The following is an 18,742-nucleotide window of genomic DNA, read 5'->3' as shown; positions in this document are numbered from 1 at the left end:
TTATTATTATTATTATTATTATTATTAGGTGTGTGAGGCGAGTAGGCTACCTTTTATGCTGAGTTGCGGTTCATGGATGATAGCTTATAATCTCCAGTTCAGGCGCTGGCTGCTATAGGCTATTTCATATTTATTTATTAAATCCAGTAAATTGGATAATGAAATACTGATTAAAATTAAGATACAATTAATACGAAACGAAATTCGTTTTAAAGAAAGGCTTTGTGCTTTCTGTTTGAGGTCTCTGTGAAAGTTTTAAAGCAGTCTTTTACTGCCGCTTTCATAACGGTCGCGTCCTTAATAACATTGTTTTTTCCTCATAAATGTGAACACGAAAAATAAACGACTTTAAAAAAAAAAAACATCCACAACTTTATAACACTCCAGCAAAGTAGCCTACCTCTTTTTGGTCAACATCCTCCTTTTTGTAGACGAAATAGGCTAGTCCCAAATAGCTGATTTTGACTTTTTTGCGGCGGATCCTCTTCGTAGCGCATTTTTAGCTATAGGATTGCCAGTGAATGTTGGCTGTGAGCGGTGAGCTGCGGCACAGCGAACCAATCACTGTGCAGGCACGCGGAACGCGTATGTCACCCCAGCAAAAAGCCATACAACAATCTCGTGTTTACTGTGTGCTACTAACGTTACCCTTCACATCGCATGTTCCGGCGATGTGACTATCGCTCATTCGCACATCGCGATGTCGATGTTAAAACAGAATATCGTTCAGCCCTAGAAGACAGTTTTACATGCTAAGTTGTAGGTAGTCTGTACAATACACACTTCATAGTGTGCCAACACACAAGTGTGGTTGACAATGTCACACATTTCATATACTATTTTTATCAAATCATAAGCAGTATACAGCACAAGCAGCATGGAGTGCTGCACGCTAGTGAGGTCAAATGACAATGTCGCGTGCGGCGTACTACATTTGTAATCTTCCCCGTAGCATATAATTTCACGTGTCTTTTTATATAAAATAATAGGCAGAACAAAGTAGATACTACACAATATGCCGTACACTTGTAACCCATTCAGATAGCAGCCTATGTTTTGGAGGCCCTGAAAAAAAATTGGTCAGTGTGCGAGCGGTATTTCCCAGAGTCTATCCCCGGCTCTGATTGAGATGCAGCATGGGTAGCACTGAGGTCGCACCGGTCCAGGAGTAAACACAGACACGCACGCTGCCAGACACAGCAGGTGCTAAACACGAGGGAGGCAGGAGTAGGGATCATCCCTTTTCTTTTACTCCCTGACGCGGTGACTGGCTGCTTAATGACCCACATCACAAAGCCAGACTCGTGCACGTGCTCACTTACACACTCAGCTGTGTAGTGCCAACGTCCCGCCCCCCTACAACCTTGAAACCGTGCCAAAATGCAAAGTAACGTTTGGGTTTGAAAGCACCTTGGAGTCTAGAGTCCCAACGGGGATCCAGATTTCTCCCTCCATCATCGTGCTGAAGCCTGTTATAGTGGCTCCGGCGGTGGGCTAATAATAGTCTCTCAGCGCGGCAGTAGACCACAGCTGTCGTTCACAGAGTCTAAAAGATAGCGGGCCGTCTGAGCTGGGACAGGTGCACCTCGCCTGGGATTTCACTCGGATGGGGAGAATGGCAACGGATCCACATGAACGGAGACTTTCAGCTTGGCTATCCATCTCTGTCAAATTAAATATTCCTGAAAAAAATGTGTCACGGTTCCATAAAAATATAAAGCAGCACGACTTTCAATATTGATGATAAAATACGTTTTCAATATTGATAATAATAAAAAATGGCCACCAAATCAGCATATTAGACTTAAAGGTGCTCTGATCGATCAGTTGCCAATCGTTATTTGCCGATAATAATTTTATATAGTTTGATCTGCTGACTTTTAAAAGGCTGATCAGAAGAGCAGATCAGATGACGCAAAACTCGCATTTACCGGTCTAGGTTTCTCAAAAAGTAGGGGATGCACGATATTTCGGCCACCATATCGGTATCGGCCGACATACGTTCATTTTTTATGTTATCGTTATCGGCCTGATAAGAAAATTTGGCCGATATATTAAAGCCGGTCAGCTGAGACACTTCAGATGCGCTCTGTCCGCCATGATAGTTTTGAATTGCTTGAAATATGATTGGAATCACTTAAAAAAAAAAAGGAAATTACAGTTAATGCAACGTGCAGTCTGTCATATAGGCTACATACAATTATAATGAGAACATAATTGTGCGCTCGGGACATGGTTTTTAAGGATAAGACCTTTGTTTTTGTAATAAGGCTCTCAAAAATTATATAAAAATTTGGACTTAGATTTATATCGGTTATCGGCTTTCAAATATAAAGAATTATCTGTAGCAGCACATCCCTATCAAAAAGACAATACATTTGCAATGCCATTGTGGAGATTTTACAATGACAGCAAGAAAATAGGGCTGTGCGATTATAGCGCATTTTTTCCCTTCAAAGCGATGCGCTTTCTTTCCTCCCTAAAAGCCCAAACTTAACCTCCAAATCAGCCAAATAAGTGATTGTTGTAAAATACAGTCTAATGTTGCTAAACCGCAGGACGTGCTCGATAATGAAAAGTTATTAAAACAGCAGTAAGCCGCAAGAGCACACGAGACTTCTTTCAAAAACAAATTTTACCGACCCCAAACTTTTGAACGATAGTGTACACGAAGTAATTCTCTCAAAGCTAAATTTTGTAAAACATACAGGGAACCTTATAATGTGGTTAAAAAAAATGAACAAAAGGCCCAAGGATGACAATCAAAAACCAAAAGCTCTTTGGATACCAAATGAAGTAACCTTTGAATTATATATTATAGCATATAATAACCATATTATTATAGCAATGTGTAAAATAAATCATTATAAACTCATAAACACTAAGGTTTTAAATTCTGCAGTGCTAAAAGATCTAAGAATGATGTACAAAAGAGGATTTAATTTATTTATTTTTAATCAATATTTTTTCCCCAGCCCTACTTTATGGCCTAAGAAGAGCAGAACAACAAAGTGTGAATCAGGATTTGAAGATCTAAGGAATATTTTTCCCTATAATTCCTTTTCAGGTTTAGGAGTGTTTGCACACAAGAGACTGCGAGCATGTGCCGGATCTGAGCAGCAGACGGGTTCAAGTTTCACGAGGCTGTTTAGACCAGACCTGCTGCTGATAGACAGCAGTGGAGTTGAAGGAGAGACGCGAGGAGACGCTTGGCTCCGCGGTGGAAGGTTAACACAGGGCTGGTTTGGTCACATGGCGTACCACTAAACGTTTTTATTGGGCTGAAATGCATCTTGTAAAAGTGTCATGTTTCCTCCTTTCATCCCAGTTCACAAACACTGCATTCTGTCTAAATCACTGCTTTGGTCTGAACCAATGCTTTTCACTAACAAAGTTCACTTTTCTAAAGTGAACAGCTCATTTACAATAAGCATATTCAGCCCAGAGGGTTCAGAATTTTTGGTTTCTGCCAAGAACTTTAATTGTCAAATTGCTAATTCTTATGATTTTTAGCTTTAGATTAATTATTTTAAAACTGATGAGTTTAGAGAAGTAGATTCTCTGATAATTTTATAATGCTGACAGCATGTTGGGCTTTAGCAGTAACTGACTGACATATTTCAGCCGCAGCTTCAGCATCCATGTATGATGTAGGGGGTGGGACACTTTAGATTCTAGAGTGCTTTTGATTGGACACAATCTGATGAGAAGCTGAAGTGCTGAGTGATGTCATCAAAATCATTGATCCATATTGGTGAAAGTGGTGAAACCATGGGCCCTATCTTACATCGGCGCAATGCAGCGCCAAGCGAGACGCAAGTGCTAGTTTCAGTCCGACGCAGTTATCATTTTCACGTCCTGCGCCACGTTGTTTAAATACCAAATGCATTTGCGCTCATTTGTGCGCCCATGGGCGTGCCGGTCTGAAACCGAGGTGTTCAGGCGCATTGTTGGCGCGTTGCTATTTTGAGGCAACTGAAATAGACTGACATTTTTTTTTGATATGCGCAAGTTTTGAATGCTTATATCTTCTAAATGCAAATTTTGTAATTGTTTTGGAGCACATAGCTTGTAGATAATGTAAGGCTAGCATATTCAAACTAAAAACCCAAAAACTTGATTTCATGGTGACTTTAAAAGTCGTGTAGTGTGTTCAAGCCTTCAGGGCCATGCAGAAAATGTGGATGGAATTGAGGAACCCAGTTATAAAAATAGAACTTACTGATGTGAAACACATTTTATATAAATAAATCAAAAATAGGGCTGTACAGTTAAATTCAAACTGCGATATGGATTAGCCTAGCATCTGTGACTGTTGTTTTAATATAAAGTCTGCATGTTCTGCGAATATGGGGGGGAAAAAATACGTAATTTAGGAAAAATTTCACAGGGCCCTTGGCTAACTGCTAAATGCTAACTATCAGCACAATTGACCAATCGGTAAGCCCCGCCCCCCTTAGTTACTGTTGCGAATTTGGACAAACAGAGTTGCTAACTGTCTTACAATGACAGCTGTCAGTGTGAAAACCTTGTCCCAAGATGTTTTTGATACATTTTGGACACAGAAGGACCACCTCTCTTCGAAGAGCATTCAAGTGGGACTTAAATATGCCATGGAGGGATATATAAAAGAATAAATATGGGTAAGGGTAACAAGATTACTTTGGAAGCGAGGGTTTACAGATCACAATGCAACGGGGAGAAGCCTCATGTTACGGTCATCACGATCTCAGATGAACAACATCCAGGATCAACACTGTTCATCCAGTCACTGAAATGTAGACCTCCATTTATGTGTTTTTGACCTACACTGTACAGTTAACGTTAGCTATTTAGGTTTGTACGTTAGCATGGCCTCACTGATTTTAATTGTAACTTCATGAGAGTATGACAACCAGAAAATGAACGTTTTTGTTTTTATTGAGATTGGGGTTGAATCCTTAGGGAACCAGGGATCAGTGATAAATGAACCTGGTTTCAGTCGCAGATAATTGGTCCGTTCGTGCAGGTCTTATCACACTTTTGAAATGCGCTGATGAAAAGCGCGAAAATTACAGTAATTCAAAACATGAATACCAATGCCCATCCTCTCAGGATACCGGGAATCAGTGTTACAAGTACCCCAGGCACATCGTTTTTTTTTACCATTTTTGTAGCATAAACACCATCAAAACGATGAAAGCATCGGATCTTCCAATGTTTCTCTATAGCGCTGGAACCTAAAGATGTTTGAGTTCCGGTGCCAGTGCAACTGATACTCAACTGCCATTGGCTCATCTGTGTTCAAGGGGAGGGGCTTACCAACAGGTCAATTAAACCATCTTTGAAAATGTATTCATCTGAATTCACCCTTTTCTAAGAACATCCACTAAAAATATTAAAGGAAAGAAAAAACTAGTTGACTCAATAAACTAGTCAACCATCCTGACACCTCCCTAATTATTACAGCTAATAATTTCCAAGTTGTGTACAGTGAACCGTACAGTGGAGAAACTCTCCATTTGTGATGAATTACAGATCAGTTCTCTTGCTAAGTTAGCAGTTAAATGACCTGAACCAATAAAATGATCAATTAACTTGTGCTGCACAACTAATCACTGAATAATCAGAATTATGATGAACAATCTATTCTGCTCCTTTAGCATCATTTGTCTTCTATTTGCGATGTATATTTTGCTGCAGTTGATCACACCCAAACACAGCCATCAAAACGACCATTAACCCAGGCATATCAAGAACTCTGGCCATATTCTTTGGCCTGCACAGTGTCTCAAAGCATGTTACGGCACTCATTGGACACCTCTGGTGTGCAGTACCAAAGCGCTCTAAGAGAAGGCATGTGTGCGAGGGAGTTGATAATCTGCCGACTAACTAACTAACCAATGATGTGCAGAAGTCTAAGTCCAAGCTGACTGTTGTGTGGTCTGTTGGGAGTTGTTAGGGATGTTGCTCTTCAAGCTGATTTCTCTCTAGTCAACTAATCAGTCTTAAGGAAACCCTTTAGAATTAGGCTGGTTTCAGGTTCACCGTACCAAGATATGTAAATGTCCTCCTAAGAAACATGACCTAAGGCAAGCTTTTGCATTAAACAAAAAAGCTAGACAGAGTGTGACAAAATGCAGGGGGTTTGAGATGAAAACTGCACAAGGCATGACGCAACGGACAAAGATGTCTGAAAGTCAATGACTGGAATAATGCTTTTAAAGTGCATTTTTCTACAGATTAATCCATTAACACACATATGGATGCTAGTTGATGTGCGGCCACTAGAAATACCAAAATCAAAACTAAACAAAGAAATAGATCAACTAGGAAACCTCACACCAATTGACCACACTGGTGTTAGACTACTAGCTAACCACAATGCATCCGTACCTAATCAAGACCAGTTTCAAAGGTTGTGCCCCTAACCCTAATATATTCACAGCTTAGTTGTCTGCATATTAAAATTGCATAAGAAATGTTCAGTCCCTCCATGGTTTCGAATTAAACATTTTGAGTTTTGCAGCCCAAAATGAATGAATTTACTGTGGCATTTCTAAAAAACTACAGTGATAATTGCAGCATTTTTTGTGGTGATTTGAAGTAAAAATCCACCAATAATCATTCGCCTATATTTATACAAGTTTAGCATGTGACAGTAAGAGTAGTAACCTAGTGTTGTAAAAAGTACCGACTTCGCTACTGAAATGTAAAAAATATGACGCCTTGAGCGCTGTTGAGTGGAATCGTAAACACCTCTGATTGGCCATTGTGTTCACGCGCTCATCGGATATGTCTGTGATTGGCTACGATGATCAACGCGCGGGAGCATTTGAGGGCACGCGGAAAGTGTTTGAAAGTGTACGTGCTCGGTGAAGAGCGTCACTGATGTATATTTACAACATGTTTTTGAAGTACTGATCATTGTAGCCAATCAATGATCAGTACTTCAGTACAATGATCAGTACTAAAAACAGTACTTTTTGACAACACTATAGTAACCTGTAAATCATTTTTGCAGACACAATAAAAATGCAAGATGCCGCAAACAATGTGCCTATTATTAAATGCATTTGCATTCATTCTTGCGATCACAAAATTGCTAAATCCTGGAGGCGCTGAATGTTTTTTAACATTAGAGCCTTTCCACCATTGGGCAAAAAAAAACAACGTTTGTTGCAAAAACATGACCATTCTGGGCCAGTTGGATTAGAATACACATTACCTCAGTAGCTACATTTACATGCACTTAAATAATTAGTTGGTAATCAGATTGAAACGGCCACATGTAAACATCTCAATCGATCCGACTGAGCTCAATCCAAATGAAACTTCGATTTTGGTGTGGCGGTGTAGACCTGACATAAACCGATCAATTAGAAAAAACTAAGCATATATGCTTGAAAATGACTATCTTCTCAATCGGATTCAAAAATACCTTTACCAGAGCCCTTTAGGTAACATCTCTGTTTACAGAGTACGTTGGACTTCTTACGAACATGTGTAGGCCTATGTTTATTTAATGTCTGAAATTTAATAAAACATTTGTCAGCTTTCCTAATAGGTAAGTCAATTATACTCTCTGTAGCTTTGATGACTTTCAGAATATGAAATCGGATTGGATTCATTCGGACTAATGTAAACAGGAGTACCAGCACTGCTCAATAGCAAATGCGACTGGAACATCTCGGACTGATGGTGGAAAAACAATTATTGAAACAAACTGCACACTTCATCCGTCAAAATCATCAGCTCATTAAGTAGTATAGTCTGAACGCACGAAGGCAAGATGGATGCTGAAGCGTGTGATGGTCCAACAGAAGCCAGAGAAACAAGTCTCTACAGGTGGAACAAGACTCCTCGGCTATTAAACCGAGAGCTCAGGTTCACATACACATGCACTAGCTGCCTGCGGACAGATGATCAGACACATTACATGCTGATTAGGATAAACGAGGGGATGTTGAACTTCATGCAGCCTGTATGCACTAACTGGCAGCTTTTAACACATTTGAGCGCTAGTCATTGCACTCATGATGCAAATCTATTGCATGCAGCCATTTATGTGGTTAATGACAGCCGAGGTAATGCGTCATAAGACACTTCAAATTGGTTTGTTCAAAGTAAACGGAGAAACAGGACATGATGTTCTAACTGGACAATAATACAAACCCCAAACAGGTTAATTAATCCATCCACATAAGCATCAACTATTATGGCTAACGAGATCAACAGTATGATCCCATGTGTCTGAACATGATAACTTGGGCATTAATCATCACATTCAACAAAGCAGCAGAAGCTAACCTACTGTACTTCAGACAATCTTAGAGGATTTTGCTTTCTCACAAGAGCACCAGTTTGGTTTTTTTGCTAGTTTAGTTTTGCTTGGTCATGTGATCTCAACATAGCGGCACCCATCATATACTGAACAAAAATTATTGTTGGTTTAACTTAAAAAAAAAGGAACAAAAAAAAGTTACCTGGTTGCCTTAAAATTGAGTTCTTTGAAATTAAACATTTTAGTTAATACAATGAAGGACTTGGTTTAATAAATAGAAACTCAAAATATTATGTTATCTGAACTGCATTACTCATCCAAGTTGATTTGACAGAAGAAAAAAAAGTTGCGATAACAAATCGTTTTCTGCAGCGTAGGCCGACCCGCTTCATGTAATATTAATTATAATAAAAATAATGCAATTCCAGGGATTTGTTCCGATAAAACGTATACCTTAAGTCGCTTTTTAAAACGTACTAATGTGTAAACTTTCTAAGCGCAAATATATTGGGTGCACCGCTTTATGACTGTTTCATAGTGACCACAAACTAAAACTTTCACTTTCACTTTCAGAAACTGTCCCGGGACAGTCTCATGGAGTTGTCCCTTTCCTTCATTCACTATCAACTGAAACTCTTCCCATGTGCAGATCTGAAAGAAGACTGAAGAATGGACGTGATGATTTTCACAGCCAGACTGATGCAATACATAACAAAAGTGACAAGATGGGCAACTTGAGGATCAGTTAGACTTTTCTATATGCACACAAGTTTGATTGGAAACTACTTAGCCTCATGTCGACCAAGTATAACCTTCATTCCCTCAACATTATTGGCAAAGCAACTATATTCACGCTATGCTAGTTGTATTAACTAGACTGCAAGCACTAACGTTACATTGGTGAAAACGAAAACGGTTGTCATTTATTCACCCTCCTGAATCTCAAAACTCATGGGATTAACTTTCATTGTATGGAAAACGACGTTGTTTCTCCTTTAGTGTCATGCGAGTTATGAAGGGTTCCCAGCTAACATGAACATTTCTCAGAGATGTAGTGGCCATGTTCTCTCAAAGTTACGAGCAAACATTCTTCCAGTAACGCTAATAGAATGTTCCTTCAAAGTTATCTGGTCTTTAATAACGTTCTCAAAACGTTATTTTTACATTGTTCATGCAACGTTTTCCTGAAATGTTTTAGTTGGACGTTACGTTACTACTTGCGACAGAATGTCAAGAGAACATTCAAAAGTAACGTTCCCGTGTTTGCACAATTATCAAATGTAAAGTTCCCGCAACGTTCGGATAACCAAGTAAAAACGCTCTTAAAACGTTTAATAAACGTTTCCCAAAAGCATCGTGAGCCTAAAGTTTGTTTGTGGAGACCATTGCCACGAGTGTTCTCTGTGCTTTTGGGAAACGCAGAAACTTTCATAGAACATTCACAAATAACGTTTTTACAGCGTAACGAGAACTTTACAAAAACGTTCTTAGGACATATTTTGGTTACACTTTGTTTTAAGGTGTCACTGTCATATGTTACAGTGCATTAGGTAACGTTACAACATGTGCTGAGGTTTAGTTGCATGTAATTATGCATAATTTACCGTTAGTAGTAGTACTATGGTAACATATGTAACTAGGACATTGTAAACTAAAGTGTTATACCCATATTTTTGTTATCTGAGTGAGAATACTATGATGATAATGATGATGACAGAAACTTGACTTTGGTGTGCCTGGTTCAGTGAAGCTGACTTAAGTGTTTCTGGGCTCATTTGACAGCTGCGTTACACACATGGCGCATGAATAGACGTATGGTAACGTTAGTGCTTCATAAGAGTGTGTGAGAAGAGTTTGGGATCAGGCCTGCTGCTGCTGCTGGACTTTTACCTGGTGCGTCTGGAGCAGGTGCTGTCAGCTTCGCTCGCTTCGCGCTTGAAGGACCAACATCGAGCACATTTTCAGCCATTGCGATAAAGAATTGCTTCTGGCCGAATGTTGTGTGGGGAAATGCAAAGTGAAGGATCCTTTCGTCAGAAGAACAGATGTTACCTTACTTTTCTAAGACGTGGGGAGTGTGGAGCGGCTCGGCGGAGGATTTTCTCAAAAAAGCAGCAACAGCGCCCCGCGTCGCCACCACCATTCACCCCATGATAATCCAACACCCAACACCCACATTATCATCGTTATATTGCCGAGAGAAAACGCCTCCTTTCCGCCAATTCAACGTAAAATCCCAAATAAAATATCCACGGGAATCCTCGCGCACGAGCGTCGTTAGTTTTGCAACGGAATGCGATCCATTTTCTGACATCAATTTTTTTCGTGCAAAAACATTCTGGCTCCGTGTAAAAATGCACGGTTGCATGAAAATGAGATATTTGTGCAAAATAGTCCCCTCGGCGCTGTCTGCCCTCCAAAAGCGTCCGGTAAACAATCCCCGCTCCGAGCGAAACACAGACGCAAGCGTCGCTCTGAAGGGGAAATCAGATATGCGAGGGTTTCGTGGCCGACGAACGCCGATTAAATCCAGGATTTTTCGCCAAAAATTCCTTCGCGGCGATATAAAGGTGTCATTTTCCGCTGAACGGTGTCGTCAAACCTCGGTTTGGATGCTCCGTGTTCAAAAATAAAAAATAGTGCTCTATCGAAATCCTGATTCCGAGCCGCGACAAGATGGCGGCTGTTGATTCCTTCGATACAAAAAGTTTTTTTTTTTCTTTTTCCAGATAGACGGAGCCGAGGGGGAGGGGGAGCGCGAGCGCAATCACGCCCTACGTCAAACCTGCTGTGAGCGCGCGAAGCGGCCGCTGGAGGCAGCAGACGATCACAAATGAGTATCTGGGGCTCAATAATTGTTAATTGCGTCAATAATCTTGTAGACAAAGTCATATTTGGGATAAGAATTTGAAATAAATTAATTGTTTTAAATTCAGCCGATATTAGGTCTCTAGTAGTTTGCAGTAAAACAACTCAAATCGCACTTATACTAAAATCTAAATGTATTGAGCAAGAATAAACAATGATATTGTGCTTATATATATATTTTTTGTTTCTTATCTTCTGACCCACATAAATAGTATGCCACTTCTGATACCAAAAGTGGCAATTTTAAAAATATGGTAGATATTCACTTATTTATATTTACAGATATTCTACATGCATATTAACTCCCCCCCACCACACACACACACATAAAACAGACACACGCCATTTCTGATATCTTTTCATTATTTCTCTACTCTCGAAATCTGGCACATGCACATGTAGCATCAATTTTGAAAAATAAAAATTAAACAATACATGATATGTACATACAAAGTGAGTGCACTGTGCAAATGTATACAGATTATGCTTTTTGCCTGAATATAATGGCTAATAAATCAATACCTGCTGTGTCTCATGTGCATAAAAACAAATGATTGAAGAACATGTGCTGCATGGAAAAAAAAAAATCTTGCCCACAATGCACAGATCTGTCTCGCAGCATCTGCTCACACTATTAAAATTCTTTGGTATACACATATTCCCACAAAAAGCCACAAATAATTCATAAAGCCCGTGAAATCATATTTAAGGGCACATTTTTTTTAACACTCTTGAGCACCAATACTTTAGATTTGATTTGCACTCTGTCTCTTAACCAATTACTGTTACATTTTCATACAAAAAAACAAAACAATATGAAGCAGTGAATGCCATGTGACGATGTTAATTGGCAAAATAATTAAAACCTACTAGGATGCAGGCAGTGGTGAGAAAGTGGAAACAATCACACATAAAACAAACATCACACTTTTCCATTTTAGCTCATTCAAAATATCATAAAACTTAGTAGAATTAAATCTGAGGCACTTTTTAGAGTTCAGGCCTTGAGGACTGAAATAGGTGCTTGTTACGTTAGGTGGGACTGGTCATAAAGACCCATCCCCTCCCTGCTTTAAGTGGCTCCCTTTCATAAATATGCCCTTTTGATATTAGGCTCTGTGGCTGCACACCGATTCATGCACAGCCCCAATAAATATGAATGCATTTAATACAAAACCACATACATTATGCACAAGTAATTATAATTCAATACTGTCAGCACTGGGGCTTCTTTAGCCAATGGAGTGATACAATAACTCAAAGGTGAATGTGGCTGGAGAGCAGTGCACCATATAACAATTAACAGCAAAAACAAATCCCTTTTCCATCCCGAAAAGTTCCATTTAAAGATACACAGTGTACATAAAAAAAAAAAAAAAAGGCTGGAATTATAATTCACATCAAAAAGGAAATAATAATATGATACACTAACAATATCGCAGGTGTTCTGAAAGCAGATATTTTGACATTATGATATTTTAGGGGGAAAATCAACAAAAAGGCACTGGATTTATTCATATTTTGAGAACAAATTAGTGATTTCTCTGTAAACAAAACAAAGAACAAGTTCGTTCCTCAACCTCAGAGGCCAGCTTATTCATTATACATGATGGCAGAGGATACTGATCCAACCGGTGTGGACTGATAGAGGACTCGCTGCTTATCTTGCTTTGCTCCATTGACTAATGTAAGACGCATTGCAAGATATACTGCAGATTATTCTCTAGTGTTCTGAGTGCATCGGAGACGGAAATCGCTGTAATGGAAAAAAACGCACTAAACCGCAGTCTAATCCCAACAGAATCGACACCAAACAATAAAAAATAAAAAAATCCGGCTATAACATACATTTACTTCTGTCTACTTTCTTAGTAGATGTGATTTATACCAAAACTGCAACTCAAGCTGCTCGCCGACTATGGCAACACAAGAACCGTTTTCCTCAAGGCCATGGAGTGAACAGGTATCATAAGTGCACGGTAATCAATAAAAACGATACCGACGGGCTCTGATATGAAAAAGTTTGAGGCACTGAATGAAATTAATTAAAATGCACTGATTGATAATTCAGCTACAAAACCTGTTCAACTGAACACTTAACTGAAGGCCTCACTGGCAGGAGTTCACTGGAAATATTTAGGGGAAAACAGTGCTACTCGTTCTGCTGTATATTGTAAGTGCCATGCTTATTTGCTTATTTATTAATTTAGCTTTGAATCCTGTGGGACATCCCCTTACATGCCATAATTGTGCTAAGGAATGAGGGATAAGGACCTGTCAGGCAATGAGAAGGCCAACATTTTTGTATGCAAAAAAAATGCATTTACGACGAACGTTACACTCTGAATTTCTGAATGCATTACAAATCACCAGCCTTTGTGTCCTCTAATGAAGTGGAGATATCGCACAGCATGGTTTCTGCCATCTTTCTTGATTGCGTTTCAAACAACTAAGGCTGATTGTGCCGTTTTTCTCATTTCATTAGTTCAGGGTGCTATTGTGCGTGAGACACTTTTACCTTCTATTGATAAAAGCTACATTATTTGCTGCCAGATATATTAGATATTAATATGGGCATTGTGGACAGAAGTGCCGGAAGCCCATCTCTATCTATACACCCTTGTCTTCCTTGGTTTTATTTGAACGTGATGTAGGTGACTGCCCAATGAGTAGTGAAACTAATACGCTGTATATTCATTATAATAACTATAATACATCCGCCTGTAATCCTGTCCTAATTAGCAACTGCCACTTTGATTATTTTGATAGAGAAAAACACTGAAATTAAGGGAAAAAAATGAATATGGCATAAGAACAATTTTGTACATTTTTACGTTACGAAAAACAGCATTTTTCCACTTTTCGAAAAGCCATGCTGATATATTTGTTCAAATATCTCTGAGTTGTTCATTTGCCTGATCTTATTCGGTTTACATATCGTGAAGGCACTTTATAAACAAAAAAATTTGAGAACAACAGAAATTAAATCCATTTTCCCCTCTGTGCTACACTGTGATCCACACAGCAGATGCTTAGCGCACCCATTTTTCTATTTAGGTCACATCATCAACACATATGCCCTATACAGGCTGCTAATGCTACTCATTGGAACTCCAACAGTTGTGGTCGGAAAAGCCCCTTCAAGGAAGTAGAGCCTCGATGTTAACAGCTGATTGGTTCTTAAGGAAGGACCGCTGCTCAGCCGAGGTGAGGAGGAAATTTAAATCACTCCACTGCCCTGAGCTTTGTATGCTCATCTACTTCATCATCCTCTCCTTGTAAAGGTGTTTCTGGTCTGGCCAATGGTGCGTACAGTTGTGCTATTGACGGAGGCTGTGTACCACTTAGCGATGGCTGTTGATAAGGACTCTCGTAATCCTTTTCTTTGAGCTCAGGGACAGGAAAAGTGTCCTTAGTGTCTTGGTGCAACTCCTCTGTAATCTGAGACGGGCCTAATACACGGCCCTGAGGCACACCGTGGGCACTGATAGAGGCAACATCAGAAGAAGTGGATGAAGGGTTTAGTGGTGCGGCGGATGTTGTATTGGCGAGTGTGTTGGGCTCTAAATGCCCAATGGCACCGTCCACCTGGCATTGTTCCAGGCTTTGTGTGGACCCCGATCTGCCCTCGTTCATTTGGGGATACAGGTAAGTCCTCATCTGCCCTTTCCCTTTTACGTTTACAGTGCCACGATAGTCAAAGGTATAGTTCATTCTGCTGAGCACACAGTGGCTCTCTTCGCTAACCTGTATGCGGCACTCCACTCCTGTGCTGTCCATGCGGCTAGCGATGTTGACCGTGTCGCCCCATATGTCGTAAAGCAGCTTGGTAGTGCCGATGACGCCGGCAGTCAGGGGCCCGTGGTTGAAGCCGATTCGCAGCTTGAACTTGAAACCCAACATGTTCTTGTTAAAATCGTCCACCACACGCATCATTTCAAGAGCGAAGTCAAAGAGGGCACGCAGGTGAGCGTGCGGGTGCAGCTGCTCCTGGCACTGCTGCGCATTTAATCCAGATGCTGCCATGTAGGTGGCGCCAATGGTTTTAATCTTCTCTATGTTGGAGAAAGCAGGCTTGCGCAACAGTTCGTCAAAGTCTCCAATGAGTTCGTTAAGTACTCGGTAGCACTCTTTCCCACCCTCGTAGCTCTCTTCGTAGAACTCGCTGAAGTTTACAATACTTGCGAAGATGACCCCGACAATGTCGTGATTTTTAGAGTAACTCTGGTTCACCTTCAGCTGCTCGGCAACATGGATGGGGATGATGTTACGCAGCAGCCAGTCCGCTTGATCTCGCATGGTCTGAATCTTGATCCGATGCTTGTCGGCTTCCACGTTACCATGGTAATGTAGACGGTAGCTGACCTCGAATTCCCGGTTGAGGAACCAAACCAGCAGCAACAGAAGGAAGAAGGAGAGCACGGTCTCGAGGACGAGCAGGTCGAGAGCTGTGGGCGCAGAGTCCAACTCACCTGTGTGACCTACTTCGACACTCTGGTTACTCGTGTTCCTGGAGCCAAGGGAAAGAGATTTTAGATTTGATTAAGTGGTATATCAAAAAATTCTACAGAATAACAACACCAACAATAACAGATGCTCAATTGTAAGATGTTTTAATTCTATTTTTCAGCCATGGGATGCTATGGGTGGGTTTAAGCCCTGAGTTTTTTGTTTTGGTCACTATCTCTTTATCGTATGGAATTTTAAATGCCTCTTTCTTTTTTTTTAACTTCTAACCTTTGGGAATGCATGTTGCTGAGATTAAAGGCTGGAATACATTACACAACTTTTTGCCCTGATTTGCAGTCTCAGGGAGAGTCAACGCTTGGCAAAATTCAGAGCCAGTCTGCAGATTTTTAGCAGCCAAAGCTGAAAGATTCCACAGAAAATCGTGTAGTGTATGATGGGCACAGACTATAGCCGCTTTCCGACCAAGTAGTTACAGGAACTTAGTTCTAGGAACTATCCACTTCTAAACAGTTCTAAGAACTACTCTCCCCCAAACTCGGTTTTGCTGTTTGCGTTCGCACTGGCCAAGTGGCCATAGGAACTGGTAAGAGAGGTAAGGGCGTGACGCAAGCACGGTGACTTTTATTTTGACGGCGCGACGGACCTTTATTTTGGCGGCGCTGAGAACGCCAGAGCAAACAATGCTCGCATTCTCTGTGTTTATTAGTTAGCGATCTGTCTAACAGTACTGTTTAATATGTTATTAGATAGAACTGTTATAGAAAGTACACAGTATATGAAAAAAAGGTTATTAGCCTATGCCGTGTGGTTGATGTCCAGTGTTGCTAGCTGGGCAGATAGACAGTCATGTTTGGCTTGGTCCCCTCAAAGTTGCGTTGGATTTTCTCTTCAGCATAAAGGTTTAGAGACCCATCTATCACTGTTTTCCATGTTTGTATAGTTAGTTTCTGGAGTAAATATATAGGCTATAATCTGTGTGTTTACATTATAGCTGTTTTAAAAATGGCGGGTGCTGGTGTTCCGCGTGCGTTCGGTCAATCAGCGTACACTAACGTCACGGGTAGTTCCTATAGTGCTGGTTTAGACCCTACTCTGAAGTAGGACCTAAATTAGTTCCTCCAAATAGAGTTCCTAGAACTAAAATCGTTCCTAGTTCCTGCGGGTACTTTAGCCAATAGTTCTAGGAACTGTGAAAAGGTTCCTCCGGTCGGAAAGCGGCTTATGATTCCAGGTAGTTGGAGGATATCAAACATGATTGACATTTTGAGCCGATTTTGATCATTTGTCAAAGGTCTCTTAGCAATGAGACCTGCTTCTGCGTGAGTTTGTTGCATTCAAAATGACTTAAAAGTCAAGTGTGTGATCCTCAGTCATTAAGTATTTAGACCTTATTCAGAAAAGCGCATTGACAGGTAGAAAGCGAGGCTGTGAGAGATAAACTTACCGTGTTTTCAATAGCATCCACTGTAAAAGCTGTATAAAGCTCCTAGATAACTAATAATTTTCCACATCTCATATTTTGGAGTTTTTTGTCTACTGAAATTTCTTGGAAAAATTGTTTTGCAGTGTTTCCCCAGCAGAACAATTAAAAAAACACATTAAATAACAGTACAACCCACTGAAGAGATGTATGTCTATCCCTCACAGCCTCGCTTTCATTCAAGTTAAAAATCAAAGATGGCGCTGCAGTAAATAAGGTTTATGATGCCCAGATTTTAAAGGTCATGTAGTATATTTCAGCCTTAAGGCAAGTTCACACCAAGAATGATAACTATACAGATGACTATAACAATATTGGCACCCACACCCACGCATGATAATGTTGTGTTTATTATAAGCCCGAGCTACAGTTTTCGGTTCTGCTGCTTTAGAGCTCAAGAGCTCAAGCTCTTTAAGTTCGGGTGGATTCTGATTGGTGGTCAATGTTTTTATCATTCATCTGCTGGAAAAAAAACATCGTTCCTCGTTACTTCATTACCATTCTACCCGTCGTGTAGACTAGAACTATTATTATAGTATTTATTATTATACTAAATATTATAGTAATAGTAACCATTATAGTTATCATCATTGGTGTGAACGGGCCTTTAAAGTCGTGATGACACTAAGGTAGTGACATCTTTTTTTCTGTGTTATGTTGTCCATTTGAGTGTTACAAATTATCGACAAAGAAACAAAAAAGTAGGGTTGGGACTTGGTTCTACCCGTCGGTTTTTGATTGGGTTTTGAGATGCAAGAGTTGCATTGAAAAGTGGAGGCAGATGAATGTGAGCTAGCACAGGGTCATTTTCACAGGAAGATCCAGTTATGACATCGATAAATTACTTGATCGAAACTTCTTTTTTTTTTAAATGAATGCACGGATTAATTGTTCAGAAAAAGATCAATAACAAGAATTTAGAAAACTGGATGAATTTCCATTTCATGTCAACTTTAGGGTTAATGGTGCCCTTGGCTTTTAGTTTTAGTTTGAGTGATAAATAGATTGATTAATAGATTAATGTAATTAAAATGACTTCCTGCAGATGTAACGTTTCAGCATTTATTTTTTACAGGTAAGTGCATCATATTTGAGTATTATATCAACACATATTCATATAAAGAAAAAAAAAATATATCACAAATATCAGCTCAAATCAGATGAAGCAGTTAAAGAAACACTCACCCAAATGCTCGAAAAGTGTCAGTAGCACTGCAAGAAGAAAACAGTTATCATAAATCAGATTTCTCTACAGCAACTGTATAATCTGACAGTCACCGTACATGTCCACCTGAGATGAGCTGGCATTTTCAATTCACTTTCTATGGAAGCTGAATGGCAGGAGTGTGTGACGAATTGTGGGATTGACCGCAGAGCATCAAAATGTTGAAAAAGGATTGTTTGACTTTTAATGATTGCTTTCAATAATAAATGACTTTTTTCACCATGTATTGAAAGCAATCATAGACCATAGTGAAAACACACATACCGTTGTACATTTTACAGACATACCAATGTTGTTTTGGCTGGCATTGGGAATATTTCTTCAGCATCGGGTGGACATGTACCATCATGAACTGTATATAGGTTTGTGTTTTGTTGAGTCTCATGACTATGCTCTAAAACTATAATACAGTTACGTAATTAATTCAAACACTAAG

The 18,742-nt window shown here is 39.9% G+C and overlaps 2 protein-coding genes across 7 annotated transcripts in view; both read right to left on the bottom strand.

The window, feature by feature from the left end:
- The window catches only part of crebbpa (CREB binding lysine acetyltransferase a), a 51,089-nt gene extending 40,099 nt beyond the window's left edge, over positions 1–10,990 (bottom strand). For 3 of the 6 annotated variants that reach the window (XM_084416947.1, XM_084416950.1, XM_084416949.1), the window contains exon 1: positions 10,154–10,965. In XM_084416947.1, the coding sequence (XP_084273073.1) occupies positions 10,154–10,232 (79 nt within the window). In that variant the 5' untranslated portion in view covers positions 10,233–10,965. Of the gene's footprint in view, positions 1–10,153 lie in introns of all 6 variants that reach the window. The other 3 variants (XM_084416951.1, XM_084416946.1, XM_084416948.1) reach the window with 3 other exon arrangements.
- Positions 10,991–11,476: 486 nt separating this feature from the next.
- Positions 11,477–18,742, bottom strand: part of LOC311295516 (adenylate cyclase 9) — a 43,749-nt gene continuing 36,483 nt past the window's right edge. Inside the window, exons 9-10 of the mRNA XM_084416952.1 lie at positions 18,267–18,293; positions 11,477–15,641 (exon numbers count right to left, since the gene is read on the bottom strand). Coding sequence (XP_084273078.1) covers positions 14,357–15,641; positions 18,267–18,293 — 1,312 coding nt within the window. The 3' untranslated portion in view covers positions 11,477–14,356. The remainder of the gene's footprint in view (positions 15,642–18,266; positions 18,294–18,742) is intronic.

The sequence above is a fragment of the Rutilus rutilus genome (genome assembly GCF_951802725.1).
Source record: "Rutilus rutilus genome assembly, chromosome: 8".
Classification (NCBI taxonomy): Eukaryota; Metazoa; Chordata; class Actinopteri; order Cypriniformes; family Leuciscidae; genus Rutilus; species Rutilus rutilus.
The sequence above is the reverse complement of the archived record's forward strand: the minus strand, read 5'-3'. Positions and strand labels throughout refer to the sequence as shown.